Source organism: Pelodiscus sinensis, unplaced genomic scaffold (assembly GCF_049634645.1).
Source record: "Pelodiscus sinensis isolate JC-2024 unplaced genomic scaffold, ASM4963464v1 ctg136, whole genome shotgun sequence".
In the NCBI taxonomy this organism is placed as follows: Eukaryota; Metazoa; Chordata; order Testudines; family Trionychidae; genus Pelodiscus; species Pelodiscus sinensis.
This window is the reverse complement of record NW_027465956.1, coordinates 50,482-70,872: the sequence shown is the minus strand read 5'-3', so window position 1 is coordinate 70,872 and position 20,391 is coordinate 50,482. Positions and strand designations below refer to the sequence as shown.

The 20,391-nt window shown below is 66.4% G+C and overlaps 1 protein-coding gene across 2 annotated transcripts; it reads left to right on the top strand.

Moving 5' to 3' along the window:
* Nucleotides 1–1,470: 1,470 nt before the first annotated feature.
* Nucleotides 1,471–20,119, top strand: LIMK1 (LIM domain kinase 1). Of its 2 annotated transcripts, XM_075917332.1 has the most exons (16): nucleotides 1,471–1,628; nucleotides 2,723–2,819; nucleotides 8,344–8,482; nucleotides 10,145–10,254; nucleotides 10,501–10,707; nucleotides 11,293–11,398; nucleotides 11,471–11,643; nucleotides 11,732–11,915; nucleotides 12,131–12,217; nucleotides 14,955–15,086; nucleotides 16,476–16,535; nucleotides 17,300–17,365; nucleotides 17,560–17,716; nucleotides 17,885–17,940; nucleotides 18,071–18,228; nucleotides 18,566–20,119. In XM_075917332.1, exons 1-16 carry the CDS (start codon nucleotides 1,571–1,573, stop codon nucleotides 18,726–18,728), a joined length of 1,953 nt encoding a protein of 650 aa, XP_075773447.1. In that variant the 5' UTR covers nucleotides 1,471–1,570; the 3' UTR covers nucleotides 18,729–20,119. The 2 variants fall into 2 exon arrangements, with proteins under 2 accessions (XP_075773447.1, XP_075773446.1); XM_075917331.1 differs by having other exon boundaries at nucleotides 11,293–11,643.
* The last annotated feature ends 272 nt before the right edge of the window (nucleotides 20,120–20,391 follow it).

Here is a 20,391-nt window from a genome sequence, read left to right as displayed (position 1 = left end):
GGGTCGGTCGGTGGATGGATGGATGGGTCGGGGGTTCAGTCGGTGGATGGATGGATGGGTCGGGGGGTCGGTCGGTGGATGGATGGGTCGGGGGGTCGGTCGGTGGATGGATGGATGGGTCGGGGGGTCGGTCAGTGGATGGATGGATGGGTCGGGGGGTCGGTCAGTGGATGGATGGATGGGTCGGGGGTCGGTCGGTGGATGGATGGATGGGTCGGGGGGTCGGTCAGTGGATGGATGGATGGGCCGGGGGTTCGGTCGGTGGATGGATGGATGGGTCGGGGGTCGGTCGGTGGATGGATGGATGGGCCGGGGGTTCGGTCGGTGGATGGATGGATGGGTCGGGGGGTCGGTCAGTGGATGGATGGATGGGTCGGGGGTCGGTCGGTGGATGGATGGATGGGCCGGGGGTTCGGTCGGTGGATGGATGGATGGGTCGGGGGTCGGTCGGTGGATGGATGGATGGGTCGGGGGGTCGGTCAGTGGATGGATGGATGGGTCGGGGGTTCAGTCGGTGGATGGATGGATGGGTCGGGGGGTCGGTCGGTGGATGGATGGATGGGTCGGGGGGTCGGTCAGTGGATGGATGGATGGATGGGTCGGGGGTTCGGTCAGTGGATGGATGGATGGATGGGTCGGGGGTTCGGTCAGTGGATGGATGGATGGGCCGGGGGTTCGGTCAGTGGATGGATGGATGGGTCGGGGGGTCGGTCGGTGGATGGATGGATGGGTCGGGGGGTCGGTCAGTGGATGGATGGATGGATGGGTTGGGGGTTCAGTCGGTGGATGGATGGATGGGTCGGGGGTCGGTCGGTGGATGGATGGATGGGTCGGGGGTTCAGTCGGTGGACGGATGGATGGGTCGGGGGTCGGTCGGTGGATGGATGGATGGGTCGGGGGTCGGTCGGTGGACGGATGGATGGGCCGGGGGTCCGGTCAGTGGATGGATGGATGGGTCGGGGGTCGGTCGGTGGATGGATGGATGGATGGGCCGGGGGTTCGGTCAGTGGATGGATGGATGGATGGGCCGGGGGTTCGGTCAGTGGATGGATGGATGGATGGATGGGCCGGGGGTTCAGTCGGTGGATGGATGGATGGGTCGGGGGTTCAGTCGGTGGATGGATGGATGGATGGGTCGGGGGTCGGTCGGTGGATGGATGGTGAGCGGGTCGGGGCTGGGCGGATGGGTCGGGGGCTCAGCGAGGGGGGGTCGCGGGATACTTTACAGCCCCGGGGGTAGCTGTTTGTCTGTAACTTTCAAGCGAGGGCTCCTGCGGCACCGTAGGGACCGACACACGGAGCCAGGCGCTTTGGTGGGCGAGCCCCGCCGCCTGAGCGTGTGGCGGGGGGGCCCGGGTCATCGCCCGCGGCGCCAGCTGCTGCCAGGGGTCCCGGTCCCGCTCGCCCCCCTCCCCTCCTTCTGTGGCGGCTCTTTCCCAGGGCGCCGCGCGGTTGGCCAGCCCCGGCTGCTGCTCCCGCCCCGCTCGCCGAGCGTGGCCCTGCCCTCCCGAGCCTGCCCGGCGAGCCGGAGCGAGCCCGCCGGCGGCGCGCCCAGGCCGGCGTCGGCCGCATGAGGTTGATGCTCCTGTGCTGCACCTGGCGGGACGAGCCCATGGGCGAGGAGGAAGGTTCGTAGCGCGGCCCGGCCCGGCCCGGCGCCGCTGCGCTGCAGATGGGGGCGCCCCGCCAGCCGGCTGCGGGCAGGAACCGGCGCCGCTTCTCCGGCCCGGCCCCGGGCTCTGCTCGCCGCCCGCGGGCCCCGCGCCGTGACCTTGAGCAGCCGGGGCCGGGCGGGGCACCGAGCCCCCCCGTTCTGCGCTAGGGAGGCCTCCAGGGCGCGTCCCACTGCGGGCAGCCCCGGCCTCTGCTGAGCCAGAAGCTGCCCCCCAGCCCTGCTGCCGGGGGGCGCCGCCGGGATCCCTGCTCCACCCTGGCCCCTGCATCCCTCGCCAGGAGGCCCGCGTGGGGCCGGGGCTGTCCGCAGCCCTCGCCTATTCCCAGGGCATCAGGGGCCGGGTCACCTGCAGCCTCCCCTCCAAGGCCCCCCCCTTGCAATGTCCTTTGCCAGCTGCGCCCCCACCCTGGCTGCGGGGGGCTCATCCTGTGCCCGCCCCTGGCTCCCGCTCCTCTGAGCTGGGGCCTGGCCTGGGGTACAACAGCCCCTCTTGTCCTAGCTGCCCTGCCCACGCGCCAGCGCACGGCCCCTCCCCGGGCCCACCTATCACCTTACTGCTGTGGGCAGCTCCGCTTTCAAGCTGTTCTCTTTCCACCTCCCACGGAGCTGGGTGCCCTCCCAGCCTCTGCTGCCAGCGCCAGGGCCTCTGTCCTGGTAGTGGGGAGCAGGCAGCAGCCCCCCTGCTCCTGCTGGCACCCTGCATGTCCAGCCTGCTGAGGGGCAGACTCGGTCCCCCCTCCTCCTCCTCTGCCCAATCTCTGTTCCCCTTCCCCCTTTCCCCTCTCCCTTTCACCCCCCACGCCTCATCCTGCCTTCACTGCATGCTCCTGCCCATGCATGCCGGCTCCTCCTTCTCCTCCCTCACATGGGTCCTCTGCCCACGGTGCCCCCTGCTGCCCTGTCCCTTTCCCACCCACTCCCCTGCCCACATCTTTCCCCATGGTTGCCTTAACACGTGCAGGGCCCTTGGAGCCAGACTGGCTCTCCTGGGCCTGGCTGTGCCCTTGCACGTGGGTGTGATAGCCAGTGCCTCTCTGGGCCCTGCAGGAAGCGACCTGCCTGTGTGTGCAAGCTGTGGGCACAGTATTTACGATGGACAATACCTGCAGGCCCTGGATGCCGACTGGCACACCGACTGCTTCAGGTAGGAGCCTCCAGGGGCAGCCTCATGCCCCAGCCTGGCCGGCTGGGTACAACAAACACTAGAAGTCCAGGGACAGATGCTGGTGTCGCCTCCTGGTCGTGGCCACAAGGTGGCAGTGTGTGTGTGTGTGTGTGTGTGTGTGTGTGTGTGTGTGTACACAGGCATATCTCACTCACACAGATATACACGTGCACTTCTCACTTACACACACGCGCGCGCATATACACGTGCGCTATCTCGCTCTTACAGTGTCCTGCACACATATGTACACGCGCACACACTGTCTCACACAGAAACACACACACACAGTCTTGCACAGATATACACATGTGCATTGTCTCACAGAAATATACACACACACAGTCTTGCACAGATATACACATGTGCATTGTCTCACACAGAAATACATACACACACATACATACACACACACACACTGTCTTGCACAGATATACACATGTGCATTGTCTCACAGAAATACACACACATACAGTCTTGCACAGATATACACACGTGCATTGTCTCACAGAAATACACACACACACAGTCTTGCACAGATATACACATGTGCATTGTCTCACACAGAAATATACTGTGACGACGCGTCGGGATTTTCCCATCTCCTGCACCCCCGAAATGGCATGAACAGACTTCACCAGCCAGTAGAATGGAGGTTGTTTATTGTTCCTCCAGCACAGCGCAGCACAGATGTAATCTGGTTACAGGAACTGGGGCTAAGAGGCCTCAGTGCCCCCCTTGAGATAGGGGAGTCCCAGCCCCCCCCCCCAGCTCCTTCTTCCCTGCCTTCCAGCCAGGAACTAACTTCCCCTCTTCCAGCCCTGCCCACAGCCAGGGCAGCATTCCACCTCCCTTTGTTTCTCCCCATGGGGGGCCGCAGGTCAGACAGGTTTTTGAGTCACCTTTGCATAATGAGGTTTTCCCTGCTGGGTCTTGCTCCAGACAGCAGAGGTCACCACAGCCCAGCAAGTACCCCCACTACGTCACATATACACACACACAGTCTTGCACAGATATACACATGTGCACTGTCTCACACCCACAGCACTCTTGGGGTGAGGTGTTTTGGGAGGTGGGGGGGTTGCAGTTCTCCCTACAGTCCCGCAGGGCCACACTGGGATGGTGCTGTGGAGTCCTGGCACACCCTGGTGGTTTATGATCCTTGCTCTCTGCTTTGGATTCTGGCTTCCCTGGGCTCCTCTCTGCCCCCAGCACAGACTCTGCTGGATACATCTCGGCCTTCGGCGCCGGCCAGGTACCTCCGACTGCAGCCCCCCGCACTCAGGCAGTCAGGAAGGGCTGTGCCAGACCCAGACCAGCCAGGGAGACCGGGCATCCCTGCTGCAGTTGGGGCCTGGCTGGGGAGTGCGGGCGGCTTTGCTGGGCCCCATGGGTGATGCCCCTCATGCCTGGCTGGGCACAGGCAGGGCCTGGCACGTCGGGCAAGGGGGAGGGACTGGGAGCGTCCAGCGCCCCACGTCCTTCAGCTCCACCTGTGCCCACGGTTTGCTGCCAGGCCCCTCCCTGCCACTCTGCTGCAGGCCTGGCCTCTCCCAGCAGAGGGCGCTGTGGGGTTTCTAGCAGGTGCAGGACCACGGGGAGGGGCTGGGAGCAGGCAGCAGCAGCCCTCCTGTGGCTGGGGGTTCCACAGGTGGTCAGTTGACCGGTTAAACCTGGCGCTGAGCTGGTGAACTGATGAGTCGGGATTTGAACGAGGTGCTGCACAAATCCAGAAGCAGCTGCCCCTTGGCCTGTCCCTGGGGCGCTGCCGGAGACTTGCCCCCCATCGTGTCCTGGAAGCTGGGCTGCGCTCTGCTCCACAGCCCACGTGCTCCTGTAGCTGGGCAGCTGGAGAGCATGTGGACGGGGCCTGTGTGCTGTGAGGGCCCAGCCGGGGGAGGGGCACTGCAGTGCCCAGCGGGGGGCTGTTTGCAGGGGTAAGTGGGTCTGCATCAGTCTGATGGGGGTGGGGTCCCCTGTGAGCAGGGCCAAGCAGCACACGGTTGCACTGGAGCACTGTTGACTAGTACAGCTGGGAAGCCCCAGGCTCTCCGCGCTCCCAGGGGTGCACCTGTGTGTCTGTCTCCCAGAGGCCTGCCTGCCTCCGCAGGGCTGTGCCGCTGGGTGCTGGCAGGGGGCTGCGATGCGGGGTGGCAGGGCCTGGATGGGTACAGGGAGGGTGCGTGGGGGCGGGTACGGGGCCAGGTGCACACGTTGGTCCTGATGTGGCGCGTGACACAGTAGGCTGGCCGGCGGGTTGGCAGGAGTGTGCCAGCCCCTGGGGAGGGGAAACTGTGACTCCTGGCCAGCCAGCCCCGGGGCGTGGGGCCAGCTGTCGCTGTCACTGCGCAAGTGCTGTCCCCGTCTGATTACAGCTCGGTTTCCTCCCGGGGATGCGGGGTGGGGCGGGGGCAGTGGGAGCCGCGTTTCCCTGAGTCACTTGGGCCAGAGCCGTGGGGAGGCTGATATCGTGGGTTCCTGGTCCCCCTGCTCCCTCCCGCACACGCCCAGCTCTTCCCAGCATCTGTAGGAGCCGGCGAGGTCCTGGCTCCAGGCTGCTCGCAGGATGCTGACGGCTGTGCTCAAGAAGAGCCGTTTCCTGAGTGCTGGAGCCAAGTAAGCGCTGGGGCTGCTCTGCTTGCCCCGCGGCTGCCATGGCCGGGGTTCTTAGCGCCGGGCCCCAGGGCGGGGGGCTTGTGGTGGAGGCAGGAAGCCCCCACGGGAGATGGCACCCTAAGGAGCAAGAGTGCCGGGAGCCGCTAGAAATCGCGGCAGGAAATGCCCCTTCCCCAGCCCTCTTGCCGGGGGCCAGTTGTCCCCACAGCCTGCTCCCTGCATGCGCCTGGCCAGCACGCAGCGGAGGCGAGGCCGCGGGAGGGGGCAGCTGGGCAGTGTGGGGTGATGGCGAGAGTCTGAAGGGAAAATAACCGGGGGCAGCGTCTGGTGCCAGAGTCCCTCCCCCGGCCAGGCTCAGGGGCCTCCTGCGCTGCAGCGTTTCCTGGGAAAAGTCCCGCTGCTTTGTGTGGCGCCCCACGCGCCCTGGGGGTCAGGACGGAAGTGAGGGTCCCTGGCGCTGTGGGATTGAGCCCAGCCTCGGGCAGGCCACGCCTCGGGGACTGTGCTGCTGTCTGTGCGTGCACGAGCCCCAGGCGGGGGCGGGCGGGGTGCCCAGGGCGCTGCTGGGGCTGGTCCCCGGGGCGGAGAGCAGGGCTGCTCTGCCAGCACCTCAAGGGTTAACATGGCCGGGCCGGGCCCATGTCCTCATTGCTCAGCCGAGCTGGAGTGTGCTGGACAGGGTGCGCAACGGGGCACCAGGGCGGGACGTCGCTGACTGACACGCCAGCCAGCGGCGCCCTGGCCGGAAAGGAGGCTGCAGGGGCTCCCCCGCCCCCGCCGATGCGGGTGTTCAGTGTGGACGGAACATCGGTTAGTCGAGGGGGGGTGCACCACGCCAAGCGGCTCCTGCGCATTTCGAAGGCAGAGGCGCAGCAGGCAGGACCCCGAGAGCAGGGACTCGTGTTGTTCCCCTGCCGGCGCCCCACCGGCATCCTGCTCCCCACCCCTTGCTGCCTCTGACACAGAGGCAGCAAAGTGGGGGAAGCGACTAGTCGCTTACATCCCTACACCGACAGCCCAGCCCTGTGTGCCCTCTGTCCTCACCCCTCCAGCCCCACTCCTCCCACCAAAACCCACGCCCGTTCCCTAGACTGACACCCCCGTGCCTCACTGCGCCCCTCCCTGGCTCCCACAGACACCCCAAACTCTCACTGCGCCCTTCCCCCGGCTCCCACTGGCACCCCCGTGCCTCACTGCGCCCCTCCCCCGGCTCCCACTGGCACCCCCGTGCCTCACTGCGCCCCTCCCCCGGCTCCCACAGACACCCCAAACTATCACTGTGCCTCTCCCTGGCTCCCACAGACACCCCAAACTATCACTGCGCCCCTCCCCCGGCTCCCACTGGCACCCCCGTGCCTCACTGTGCCCCTCCCCCAGCTCCCACTGGCACCCCTGTGCCTCACTGCGCCCCTCCCCCGGCTCCCACAGACACCCCAAACTCTCACTGCGCCCCTCCCCCGGCTACCACAGGCACTCCAAACTCTCACTGTGCCCCTCCCCCGGCTCCCACAGACACCCCAAACTCTCACTGCGCCCCTCCCCCGGCTCCTACAGACACCCCAAACTCTCACTGCGCCCCTCCCCCGGCTACCACAGACACCCCCGTGCCTCACTGCGCCCCTCCCCTGGCTCCCACAGACACCCCAAACTCTCACTGCGCCCCTCCCCCGGCTCCCACAGACATCCCCATGTCTAATTCTGACCCATCTTCCTGTGTGCTAACCTCCTCGGTGTCTAACGGTGGCTCAGGCTGTGCTTGCCTGACTGCTGCTGGTCTCTAATTGTATCCCATTTCCGCGCTCGGGGAGCTCTTGTTTCTGGTGGGGTCCCGCCTGGCGGCCTGCAGCCCCTGGCCTGGCCCGGCCCCGCTGGCTCAGCCATGCCCAGCAGTAGAAGGGGGAAGTCGGGTCACACAGCCAGGCTCAACTTGCTCATGGGCCAGAGATGGCATGGGGGTGTCTGTGGGACCCAGGGAAGGGGTGCAGTGAGAGTTTGGGGTGTCTGTGGGAGCCGGGGGAGGGGCGCAGTGAGAGTTTGGGGTGTCTGTGGGAGCCGGGGGAGGGGCGCAGTGAGAGTTTGGGGTGTCTGTGGGAGCCGGGGGAGGGGCGCAGTGAGAGTTTGGGGTGTCTGTGGGAGCTGGGGGAGGGGCGCAGTGGGAGTTTGGGGTGTCTGTGGGAGCCGGGGGGGGCACAGTGGGAGTTTGGGGTGTCTGTGGGAGCCGGGGGAGGAGCACAGTGAGACTTTGGGGTGTCTGTGGGAGCCGGGGGAGGGGCGCAGTGAGACTTTGGGGTGTCTGTGGGAGCTGGGGGAGGGGCACAGTGAGAGTTTGGGGTGTCTGTGGGAGCCGGAGGAGGGGCGCAGTGAGAGTTTGGGGTGTCTGTGGGAGCCAGGGGAGGGGCGCAGTGATAGTTTGGGAGCTGGGGGAGGGGCGCAGTGAGAGTTTGGGGTGTCTGTGGGAGCCAGGGGAGGGGCGCAGTGAGAGTTTGGGAGCCGGGGGAGGGGCGCAGTGAGAGTTTGGGGTGTCTGTGGGAGCCGGGGGAGGGGCGCAGTCAGAGTTTGGGGTGTCTGTGGGAGCCAGGGGAGGGGCGCAGTGATAGTTTGGGAGCTGGGGGAGGGGCGCAGTGAGACTTTGGGGTGTCTGTCGGAGCCGGGGGAGGGGCGTAGTGAGAGTTTGGGAGCCGGGGGAGGGACGCAGTGAGAGTTTGGGGTGTCTATGGGAGCCAGGGGAGGGGCGCAGTGAGAGTTCGGGAGCCGGGGGAGGGGCGCAGTGAGAGTTTGGGGTGTCTGTGGGAGCCGGGGGAGAGGCGGTGAGGGGCAGACGTTCGAGGGAGGCAGCCCCCCGGGTCCGCTTACTCCTCTGCTGCAAAGGGCCCTGCCGTCCCTGCCGCAGGTGCTGCGAGTGCGGGGCCCTGCTGTGCCACCAGTACTACGAGAGGGACGGGCGCCTGTACTGCAAGAAAGACTACTGGGCCCGCTTCGGGGAGTTGTGCCATGGCTGCTCGGAGCACATCGCCAAGGGGCTGGTCATGGTGAGTAGTTGCCGGGGCAGGCTGAGCCTGGGCGCTGGGCTCTGGGCGGGCAGCCGGCCCGGGGGCTGCCCGGCCTGCTGACTGGGGCCAGGGCTCTCCCCGTGACTCAGGGCCCAGGCGGGGGATCCCCGCACACCCAGGGGTCTGGCGGGGAGCCCTGGCTGGACTCCCCCCGCGGGATGGGCGGTGCTAGCTGGGCCGTGGGGAGATGAGCTCATTGGAAAGGGGGACTTCCCAGCCGTGGGCTGGGTGTGTAAGTCGCCCCCCGGCTCAGAGTCACTCGCTGGCCCAGCACCATGGGAGGCACAGCCTGGCTCACGCACTGGGGGAGCTGGTCCCGCTCCGTGCTGCAGGTAAGGGCCTGCCTGGGGGGGGTGGGGCTGCATTCCCGCCGGGGCTGGGAGCTTGCTGGTGTCTCTAGTGTCATTTGATGGTGGGTGAAGGCATGGGCTGAGCAGGGAGCTGGAGAACAGCCAGGTGCCTAGAGAGGGAGAGGGGGAAATCTGCCCCGGCAGGCAAGGGCTCAGGAGGTACCTGGCGGGGGGCCGGGGCCGGTAGCAATAACAGGCCAGGTGCATGGTGGCTGCCTGTGGCCCCCGGGAACCATTGCCCAGCCGCCGGGGTGCCCAGTGAGGCGGCGGCGCCGGGATGTCCCCACCTGCCAGGCGATCGCCTTGCGGTTCCTGAACGTCGGACGGCCCGGCCCCTGAGGCTGCCCCCCGCCGGCTGCCCGCCTCTGTGCGTGTGTCTGTCTGAGGCCCGGGGCTCCGCCAGGGCGGAGCAGGCTGCCAGGAGAGCCCGTCCTGCCCCGCCCCCGGCCCAGGAGGTGGCCCCAGAAGTGCTGTGCTGAGCCGTTTCCTGACAGTGCCTTGCGGGCGGCCCTGCCTCTGCGGTTCCCCCTTCGGCGCTTGTCAAGTCATTTCCACAGCGGGGAAAGGCCGGGGGGGGGGGGGGGGGCAGCCATGTGACAGGCCCAGCTCATGGCAGCTTCCCCTTGCGCACGAGCAGCGGGCAGAGAGGGGCTCTGCACCCTGGCCAGGGAGCCCCAGGGGTTTGTGCCTGGGCCCTCACATCCGGCTGCCATTTCCTTGGCCCCGGTTAAGCCAGCGATGCCCACGGAGCTGCCCTCCTTGCAGGGCACTGCAGCCTTAGCGCAGGCCCTGGCCAGCTCCCTGTGTCCCCTCCCCTGGCTTGCCTGGCTTCTGTGTCTGAAGAGCCTGGAGCCGGCTCTGTTTCCCCTGCCAGGAGAGTGTGTGAGCAGCCCGAGCCCACTGCACGGGCCAGGGTGGCGGAGTCCCAGGCTCTGCCCTGGGAAGCCAAGGTGGGGGCCTGGCACAGGGCTGCCACCCCTTGTGCCCGATATGCAGTGCAGAGTGGGGCACAGCATGGGGCGCAGAGCGGGCAGAGCTGGCTCCTCTTGCCCCCCAAGGAGTTCCCTGGGAGCGGCACCATGAGGGGTCCTGAGCTCAGAGCAGGATGTGACCCAGTCCCAACAGCCGGTCCCGTGCGCCTGCCCGGCCCAGGGTCAGCAGCCTGCGGCCCATGGGACGGGACCGGAGCGCTGGGGGCGCAGCCAGAGGCGTGCTGACCCTGGCCCAGCGTCTGGGGGCAGGGGACGGGCCCGGCCAGTTCTGTGACTCGAGGGTCCTGTGATCCGCACAGGTGGCTGGGGAGCAAAAGTATCACCCCGAGTGCTTCAGCTGCCTGCGCTGCCGGGCCTTCATCGGCGACGGCGACACCTACGCCCTCGTGGAGCGCTCCAAGCTGTACTGGTACGTGGGCGGGGCCAGGGCCTGTCCCCTCCCCTCCAGGGCAGTGGCGCTCCCGGGACGTTCCTGTGGGGGGGGCTGGGTGCTCCAGTTCCCGGCCCGGGGCAGCCGCTGGGCACTAGGGAGCGGGAGGCAGGTTGCAGGCTGGGGGCTCAAGCCACAGACTGGCTGCTCCCTGCTCTCTTGGGACGGGCTCCCCTAGCCCCACAGGAACCTGCTAAGAGAGTGGCCTGGCGTGTCTGCCCCCAGCGGGCATTGCTATTACCAGATGGTGGTGACCCCGGTGATCGAGCAGACCCTGCCCGACTCCCCGGGAGCGAGGATCCCCCACACGGTCACGCTGGTCTCCATCCCGGCCTGCAGTGACGGCAAAAGGGGCTTCTCGGTGTCCATCGACCAGCACTGCGCCCCCCCAGGCTGCGGCTCGGAGCACTCCCACACCGTCCGGGTCCGAGAGTACGTACCCGCGCGGGGCAGGGCGCTAGCGCCAGCATGGGGGGCCCTCCAGAGGCAGCGGGCCTGGAACTCATGGGCATCAGTGTTCCCATGCATGGGCAAAATGAATTTTGTTATGTGCACCACTATGGAGATGGTGTGGGACGGGGACGGGGTCGAGGAGTTCAGCGAGGGGGGGGGGGTCGGGGCTGGGCAGAGGGTTCGGCGAGTGGGGGGGGGCTCGGGGCTGGGCAGAGGGTTCGGCGAGTGGGGGGAGGGCTCGGGGCTGGGCAGAGGGTTCGGCGAGTGGGGGGGGGCTCGGGGCTGGGCAGAGGGTTCGGCGAGTGTGGGGGGGGCTCGGGGCTGGGCAGAGGATTCGGCGAGTGGGGGGAGGGCTCGGGGCTGGGCAGAGGATTCGGCGAGTGGGGGGAGGGCTCGGGGCTGGGCAGAGGGTTCGGCGAGTGGGGGGAGGGCTCGGGGCTGGGCAGAGGGTTCGGCGAGTGGGGGGAGGGCTCGGGGCTGGGCAGAGAGTTCGGGTGCCCGGCCCTGAGGGCTCCGTCCTGGGGTACAAGCCATGTGCTCACCGAACCCTGCGCCCTGCCCCAGAGTGGACCCAGCCTGCATCAGCCCGGACATGAAGAACTCCATCCATGTGGGGGACCGGATCCTGGAGATCAACGGCACTCCCATCCGCCATGTCCCGCTGGACGAGGTACGCACCCCCCGCTCCCGGCAGGGCCCGGTGCAGCCGCCCCGGCCTGACCCCCTCCCTCTGTGCCTGCAGATTGACCTGCTGATCCAGGAGAGCAGCCGCCTGCTCCAGCTGACCATCGAGCACGACCCGCACGAGGTGGGGGCCCGCGAGGCGGTGCTGGAGAGCAGCCCTCTGGCCGGCCTGCGCAGCCCCCAGCGCTCGCCCTGCGGCGAGCCCAGCGCCGGGAGCCAGAGGCCAGTCATGTAAGGACATGGCTGCCCACGGCTGGGGGGAGCCCCGGTGGGAGAGCCCAGCCCCACTGACTGGCTGCCTCTGTGCCCGGCTCCGCAGGAGAAGCTGCAGCATCGACAAGTCCCCATGCACCAGCTCCATGGGCTCCCCGGCCTCCCAGCGCAAGGACATCGGCCGCTCCGAGTCGCTGCGCGTGGTCTCCCGCACGCACCGCATTTTCCGGCCCTCCGACCTCATCCACGGCGAGGTGCTGGGCAAGGGTTGCTTTGGACAGGCCATCAAGGTACTGCCCCCGGGCCCTCCCCACTCTGCTGGAGCCCAGGACAGCGGGCAGGCCCCTCGGGCCTCCGTCTGGCTGGCAGTGCAGGGCCCTGGCCCTGGCGGCCGGGTCGTGGGCTCAGCCCCATGCAGAGAGCTCAGTCCCCAGGGGCTGCTGAGGGAAGGGAGGGCCTGTGTCCGCTGCCGCTTGTCCCCCAACATCCGGCCCTTCCCTGCCAGGTGACGCACCGGGAGACGGGCGAGGTGATGGTCATGAAGGAGCTGATCCGCTTTGATGAGGAGACCCAGCGGGCGTTCCTGAAAGAGGTGAGTCCTGCCAGTCCTCTGGCAATAGGCCTGCCTCCCTCACCCGCCCAGAGCATCGGGGCCCGGCTCCAAGGGCCCAGGAGGCATTTTCCTTGTCCGAAGGGGTCCTGGCACAAGGACGGTTGAGCCCCTGGCCTGGACAAACTGACTGGAAGATGCCCGCAGTGGCGCTCAGCCTGGCTTTGCTCCGTGTGCTCAGCACGCTTTGGACAGTGGCGGAGAGGGCGCTAAAGCCAGGGGCCGGGAGGGGCTGCACGTGCTTCATGGCTGGGTCAGAATTCAAACTGACCCGGACAAAGCGGAGCACTGGTCTGAGGTCGGGGGAGGGGAGTGTGCCAAGTGCCACATGCTGCGCTGAGGGAGGAACAGTCGGTTTCACACGTACAGAAGGGGAAGTGACCGAGCCCTGCAGAAGGGGATCTTGGGGTCAGAGGACCACAAGCAACACGAGTCACCAGTGTCACGCTGTTGCAAAACGTTGTGCTGGGCTGTGTTAACGGGTGTTGTAAGCGAGACACAGGCGTGGCCGCTCTCTGCTGCGCGCCGGTCTGGAGAAGGTCCAGATGACAATGAGGAAGGGTCTAGAAAGCAGGGCCTAGGAGGGAAGCCTGAGGAAACTGGGCTTGTTTCGTCTGGAGAGGGAGGCTGAGCAGGGGCAGAAGCCTTCGCAGGTCAAAGGGTGTTACGAGGAGGAGGCGTGAACTTGTTCCTTAACCACTGAGGATGGGCTCACGCTGGGGCTAGGGGTGCAGGGAAGAGCTTTGGAACTGCCGGGTGGTCAAGCACGGAGCCAGTGGCCTCTGTGGAATCTCTGTCCCTGGAGGTTTGAAGAGCCGGCTGGACGGGCTCTGGGGTCGGTGTCCCTGGGGATGGCCGGAGTCAGGCCATCCTTGATTCTTCCTCGGGCAGGGGCTGGACTGGGACCTCTTAGGGCGGCACGAGACCACGAAGCCGTGGCTGCTCAGGCTTGCGGATGGCATACAGCTCAGCAGCAGAGGGCAGGGCACTGATCTGGCGCCAGCTAGCACATGGGACACAAGCAAAGTGTGTTAGGGCAGCCAGACGCCAGGTCTGTAAGGGGGATCCCAGCCGAGCTGCCCCGGGAGCAGCCCCTGGGATAACCTGCCGCACAGGCTGCCAGCACAGTGCTGGGGCTAAGAGGCCTGGTGTGACCCTGGGAGCGGAACGGGAATTGCAACGTTTCCTCTGGGTTCGACAAGGGGATCACACGGCGGGTTGGTAGGTCAGAGCGGGTCAGCCCAAAGGTCCGTCCAGCCCAGGGTCCTGTCTGCCCACGATGGCCAGTGCCAAGTGCTCCAGAAGGAGGGAATCCTCACGTGATCCCTCCCGTCACCCACTCCAGACCAACAAAGGCTCAGGACACCATCCCTGCCCATCCTGGCTCACAGCCGTTGATGGGCCTAACCTCCATGAATCTAGCTAGCTCTTTTTTGAGCCCTGTTAAAGTCCTGGCCTTCACCACATCCTCTGGCAAGGAGTTCCACAGGTTGACTGTGCGCTGAGTGAAGTCAAACTTCCTTTTGTTTGTTTGAAACCTGCTGCCTATTGATTTCATTTGGTGACCCCTAGTTCGTATGTAATGGGAACAAGTAAATAACTTTTCCTTATTCACTTTTTCCATATCTGTCATGATTTTATAGACCTCTGGCCTATCCCCCATTTGTCTCCTCTTTTCTAAGCTGAAAAGTCCCAGTCGCTTTAATCTTTCCTCACCTGGGACCCGTTCCAAACCCCTCAACATTTTAGTTGCCCTTCTCTGAACCTTTTCCAGTGCCAGTATAATTTTTTTAGATGCAACCACAGCTATACGCAGTATTCAAGATGTGGGCGTCCCGTGGTTTAATACAGAGGCAATAAGATATTCTCCGTCTTATTCTCTGTCCCTTTTTTAATGATTCCTAATACCCTGTTTGCCTTTTTGACTGCCACTGCACACTGAGTGGATGTTTTCAGAGAACTAGCCACAATGACTCCAAGATCTCTCTTGAGTTGTAATAGCTAATTTAGTCCCCATCATTTTGTAGGGATAGTTGGGATTATGTTTTCCAATGTGCTTTACTTTGTATTTATCAACATGAACATTCATTTCCATCTTGTTACCCAATCACTTAGTTTGGTGAGATCTCTTTGAAGCTCTTCACACTCTGCTTTGGCTTAACTATCTTGAGCGGTTTGGCATCATCTGCATATTTTGCCAGCTCCCTGTTTCCCCCTTTGTCCAGATGATTTATGCGTAAGTTGAATAGGGCGGGTCCCAGGACGGACCCTTGTGGGGCCCCACGAGTTTCCTCTCCAGTCTGAGAACTGACCATTGATTCCTACCCTTTGTCTTCTGTCTCAGTCCCTCTTAGCCCGTGACAGCTCGCTTGACGTAAGAGCCTTGCGGGAGGGACCTTGCCACAGGCTTTCTGGAATGAGTGGAGGAGTGAAAACTGGCCTGTTAGAGACTGACACTAGCAGCCTAAGGGAGGGCAGGCGAGGGGGCTGCTGAGCCCAGTGTGCCAGGGAGCAGCAATGGGTCTAGTGAGCAGGAAGCTGAAGCTGGGTAGGGCTGGGTTAGAAACAAGCGAGGAGCTCACCTGGCTGGTGCGGGGGCCGGTCTTCAGAGCGGACGGGCGGCCCTGCTCTGGGGGCAGGTCTCCACCTGGGCTCCACAGGGCTTGGACTAGATGGTCGCAGAGGCCCCGCTCTGAACAAGGCACTTTGGCTCCTGTAGGTGAAAGTGATGAGGTGCCTGGAGCACCCCAACGTGCTAAAGTTTATCGGGGTGCTGTACAAGGACAAGAGGTTGAATTTCATCACCGAATACATCAAAGGGGGAACCCTGCGCGGCATCATAAAGAGCATGGTGAGCAGGGGGGCTGCCCCAGCCTGGAGCCCCACTCTTCCCTCGGGCACCTAGGCCACAGTTCGGTTGGGGCATAACGTCCAAGATTGCTCATGGCCCTGTTGGCATAACATGGGTCACGGGCAGTGGGGCCGGGCAGGCTGGGCTGTGGCCTGTGGCCCGTGGAGTGGGGCCGGGCTCTCCCGGGGCCGGGGAGGCTGGGCCGTGGCCCGTGGAGTGGGGCCGGGCTCTCCCGGGGCCGGGGAGGCTGGGCCGTGGCCCGTGGAGTGGGGCCGGGCTCTCCCGGGGCCGGGCAGGCTGGGCCGTGGCCCGTGGAGTGGGGCCGGGCTCTCCCAGGGCCGGGGAGGCTGGGCCGTGGCCCGTGGAGTGGGGCCGGGCTCTCCCAGGACCGGGCAGGCTGGGCCGTGGCCCGTAGAGTGTGGCCGGGCTCTCCTGGGGCCGGGCAGGCTGGGCCGTGGCCCGTGGAGTGGGGCCGGGCTCTCCCGGGGCTGGGGAGGCTGGGCTGTGGCCCGTGGAGTGGGGCCGGGCTCTCCCGGGGCCGGGCAGGCTGGGCCGTGGCCTGTGGAGTGGGGCCGGGCTCTCCCGGGGCCGGGGAGGCTGGGCTGTGGCCTGTGGAGTGGGGCCGGGCAGGCTGGGCCGTGGCTTGTGGAGTGTGGCCGGGCTCTCCCGGGGCCGGGCAGGCTGGGCCGTGGCCCGTAGAGTGGGACCGGGCTCTCCCGGGGCCGGGGAGGCTGGGCCGTGGCCCGTGGAGTGGGGCCGGGCTCTCCCGGGGCCGGGCAGGCTGGGCCGTGGCCTGTGGAGTGGGGCCGGGCTCTCCCGGGGCCGGGGAGGCTGGGCCGTGGCCCGTGGAGTGGGGCCGGGCTCTCCCAGGACCGGGCAGGCTGGGCCGTGGCCCGTGGAGTGGGGCCGGGCTCTCCTGGGGCCGGGCAGGCTGGGCCGTGGCCCGTGGAGTGGGGCCGGGCTCTCCCGGGGCTGGGGAGGCTGGGCTGTGGCCTGTGGAGTGGGGCCGGGCAGGCTGGGCCGTGGCCTGTGGAGTGTGGCCGGGCTCTCCCGGGGCCGGGCAGGCTGGGCCGTGGCCCGTAGAGTGGGACCGGGCTCTCCTGGGGCCGGGGAGGCTGGGCCGTGGCCCGTGGAGTGGGGCCGGGCAGGCTGGGCCGTGGCCCGTGGAGTGGGGCCGGGCAGGCTGGGCTGTGGCCCGTGGAGGAAGACCGGACTCTCCCAGGGCCGGGCAGGCCGGGCCGTGGCCCGTGGAGTGGGGCCGGGCAGGCCGGGCCGTGGCTGTGCAAGCCATCGCTCGGTGCTCCCGGGCAGGGTGTGGGCCTTGGCCAAGGACTGCTCCAGGTAAGCTGCCCTTCCCTCTTGGCACTAATGGACGCCTGGCCCCTGCAGGACAGCCAGTACCCCTGGAGCCAGCGCGTGAGCTTTGCCAAGGACATTGCATCCGGGATGGTGAGTGCGGGTCCAAGCAGAGGGTGGGCCGGGGGAGGGGCACTGCCAGGGGCTGAGCTGCTGTGGGAGTGTTTGCTGAGTGCACACACCTGGTTCACGGGTGGGGAGCGATGGACACTCCATACAAAGGGACAGCAGGGCTTGCAGGCAGGGGGAACAATAGGGGTCTCGCTGACAGTCTATACATGTGCATGCACAGGCGGGCACTATGTGGGTATTTATGGGGGTGTTGCTGTGCATGCACAGGCAGGAGCTATGTGGGTATTTATGGGGGTGTTGCTGTGCATGCACAGGCGGGCGCTACGTGGGTGTTTAGGGGGGTGTTGCTGTGCACGCACAGGCGGGCGCTGCAGGGGTGTTTAGGGGGGTGTTGCTGTGCACGCCCAGGCGGGCGCTGCGGGGGTGCTTAGGGGGGTGTTGCTGTGCACGCACAGGCGGGTGCTGCAGGGGTGTTTAGGGGGGTGTTGCTGTGCACGCACAGGCGGGCGCTGCAGGGGTGTTTAGGGGGGTGTTGCTGTGCACGCACAGGCGGGCGCTGCGGGGGTGCTTAGGGGGGTGTTGCTGTGCACGCACAGGCGGGTGCTGTGGGGGTGTTTATGGGGGTGTTGCTGTGCACGCACAGGCGGGTGCTGCGGGGGTGCTTAGGGGGGTGTTGCTGTGCACACACAGGCAGAGGTGCCATATGCAGGGACCGAGGGCCAGGGGCTGCCCTGTGCAGAAGGGTGCAGTGAGTAGGTGCCTTTCTGACCCTGGCCCTCCCCTAGGCTTACCTGCACTCGATGAACATCATCCATCGTGATCTCAACACTCACAACTGCCTGGTGCGGGAGGTGAGTGCTGCTGCTGCTGAGCGTGGCCCAGCCCAGCTCTGTCTGCGCACGGAGCCCTGGGCCGGGCTGGGTACAGGGGAGCCATCCGGCAGCCCTGGCTGAGAAGTCTCCGGGCGGAGGTGGCTGATCCCTGCCCAGGGCTGCTCGGCTCCCCCGCCACGAGTGACTGACCGGTGCCCATCTCTCCGGCTCAGAACAGGAGCGTGGTGGTGGCCGACTTCGGGCTGGCCCGGCTCATGGTGGATGAAAAGAACCAGCCGGAGCAGCTCAAGACCCTGAAGAAGCCGGACCGCAAGAAGCGCTACACGGTGGTGGGGAACCCCTACTGGATGGCCCCGGAGATGATCAATGGTGAGCCCAGGGCCCGGGCCCCGCTGGGAGCAGCCCATGGGGGCGTCGCGGGCGTCTGCAGCAGCAGGCCCGTTGCCTAGCAATGCGGGGTCGGCCCATCCCCAGGCCGGCAGGGGCAGTGCGAAGAGCGGTGAGGTGGGGCCTGACCCATCTCCTCTTTCCCCACAGGCAGGAGCTACGACGAGAAAGTCGACGTCTTCTCATTTGGCATCGTTCTGTGTGAGGCAAGTGCCTCCCCTGGGTCCTGCCCTCTCCCTCTGCCGCTCCCCTGGCACCCGGTCCTGTGGCACGGGCGGCCGCCTGTCCCAGGCTCCCGGGGGACTTGTGCTGACCCCATCTGCCTCCCCACCCCAGATCATTGGCCGGGTCAGCGCCGACCCCGACTACCTGCCCAGGACCATGGACTTCGGCCTCAACGTGCGAGGCTTCCTGGAGCGGTACTGCCCCCCCGCCTGTCCCCCCAGCTTCTTCCCCATCGCCGTGTGCTGCTGCGACATGGACCCGGAGAAGCGGTGAGCCAGGGAGTCCAGCCAGCCCCGGGCACGGCGTGTGGGAACCAGAGGGACCCCATGAACGCCTGCACAGCCGCTCCAGACTCCGCTGCCGGGGGACTTGAACAGGCCCCTGCCCCAGCCACTGGGTGCTTCCCCCGGGGCAGGCGGGGGAGTCTCTGATCCCCATGCTGAGCTCTGATGGGTGAGAGGGCTGGGCCCGCACTGAGGGGGCCAGGGGAAGGGGGGCTGGCCCCCTGCTGAGGGGGAAGGGGAGGGGAGGGGACCGGCCCCGTGCTGAGGCGGAGGGGGAGGGGGCTGGCCTGGCGCTCAGGAGCTCACTGGCTCTCTCCCCTAGGCCCTCCTTCCCCCGGCTGGCACAGTGGCTGGAAGTGCTGCACATGCATCTGGAGATCGGCCTGCCGCTGAGCGCGCAGCTGGAGCAGCTGGAACGGGCTTTTTGGGAGTCATACCGGCGCGGCGAGGGCGGGCTGCCCGTGCACCCCGAGGTCCCCGACTGAGAGCTCGGCAGCAGCCAGGCCGGGGGCAGCTCCCGCCCCCCCACACTCAGCGCATGGGGTGCACTGCCCGGGGGGGCGAGCGCAGCCCCGTCTGCACGGCTCCCCCAGGGCTGGATCTCTGGGGTGCCTCAGCGCAGCTCGGCGCTTCTCTTGCTGTGTTTGCTGTCCAGTCCTTGCTGCACTTCCGAGCACAGGCTGGCCCTGGCCCTGGGTACATGGCCCCCTGCGGCGGGGCGGGGCCTGCTCTCCCCCACGCCTGGGCCGGCACAGGCCTTTGCAGGCTCCTCGGAGCAAGGGGGACCTGCCCCCCCCAGGGGCCTGACCCGGCACAGCAAAGGGGTCTCTGGGCTGCCTGGCTGTGGGCAGGCGGGGTGCAGGAGATGGGGAATGTGGGCATTGCTCAGGGGCGGGGCCCTCAGCCCAGGGGATAACTGTGGCAGTGCCCCTCCTTAGTGATGGGGGGGTCCCACAAACCCTTTTGGAGTCCCTGTGTCACTCCCCCTCCCTGAGCCTCCAGCGCCCCTCCCTTTGCCAGCACTGAGCTTGGCATGTGGCCAGCCAGGCCTGACAGGCCTTTGCCAGAGGGGGTCTGATCCTGGCCCCTTTCCTGCCCTGCTCCAGCACACCTCTCGGTAAAAGCCTTTCCCAGCTCCCCCGGGGTGCTGGCTGCTCATGCCCTGCGCAATTGCCCCGCGCTCTCTCCTCTCCTTGCTTCCATCTTTGCTCCCGTCCGCCGGGATCCTGGGGCAGAGCCAAGCCCCAGGGACCACACGCCTCGTGCGTGACAGGCTGTGGAGCCCCCCAGCATCCTTGGCTGGCTGGAGCCCATGGGGTAGGATGGTACTGGGCGTGTCTCGCGGGGGCGCCGTGCCCGTGGGGGCGGGCGTGTCTCGTGGGGGCGCGGTGCCTGCAGGGCTGGCGCGGGTGCATGCGCCGGGCGTGTCTCAGCAGGCGTGACGGTGCCCGGCCTGTGAGTGAGAGTGAGCGTGTCCGTGCTGCGCACCTCCCTCTCCCCGCGTCTGTACAGTGATGTGCATGTCTCTTCTGCAGCGTGACTCCTCCCTGCACATGCCTGCTCCCGCCTCCCTCCACGGAGGGTGTGCCCCGACGGTCGCAAGCGCACCACTCGGTTTTCGGAGAAGGGGGGCAACAGCTGATTTCCTTTCCTTTCTCACGCACTACAAAGGCTCCGTGCGGGGGCTGCAGCCTCTTGCCCAGCGCCGGGCGGGGTCTCGGGGGAAGGCCGGCAGGGCTCTGGCCTGGAGGCAGCCCTGGCAGGTTTTGCGGTGCGGTGCTGCTGTTCATGCTACGTTTATTCAGGTTAATTTTCTGTACTATATTTAAAGAGAAGAGTTTGTATTATTTTTTCACATGGCCGCCATGGCGATTTGGAGTTTGCCATTGTCACTGCCTCAGTTCTGCTTACATGAAGCATTCAAACTGTGAAGCGTCTCTGCGCACTTTGACTTGGAAGGAATCCGGTGTCCTCGGGGATGGGACGGAGAATTCCCCAACTGTGATGTAACAAGTCATGACTCAATAAATCCAGTCCTTCTCCGCCGCGTGCCGTGGCCTGCGTGGGGAGCGTTCCTGGCCTGGGGGCGGGAGGGGCTAGGTGCCACATGGCCGCCCCAGGCGCTTGTTCCTCAAGCATGTGCCCCAG

Bases quoted from the DNA above. Each gene is read 5' to 3' on its own strand.
- LIMK1 (XM_075917331.1), top strand. From the start codon at position 1,571: ATGAGGTTGATGCTCCTGTGCTGCACCTGGCGGGACGAGCCCATGGGC. The intron at 11,644-11,731 runs GTAAGGACATGG...CCGGCTCCGCAG, and splicing joins GGGAGCCAGAGGCCAGTCAT to GAGAAGCTGCAGCATCGACA. The intron at 16,536-17,299 runs GTGAGTGCGGGT...GCCCTCCCCTAG, and splicing joins AGGACATTGCATCCGGGATG to GCTTACCTGCACTCGATGAA.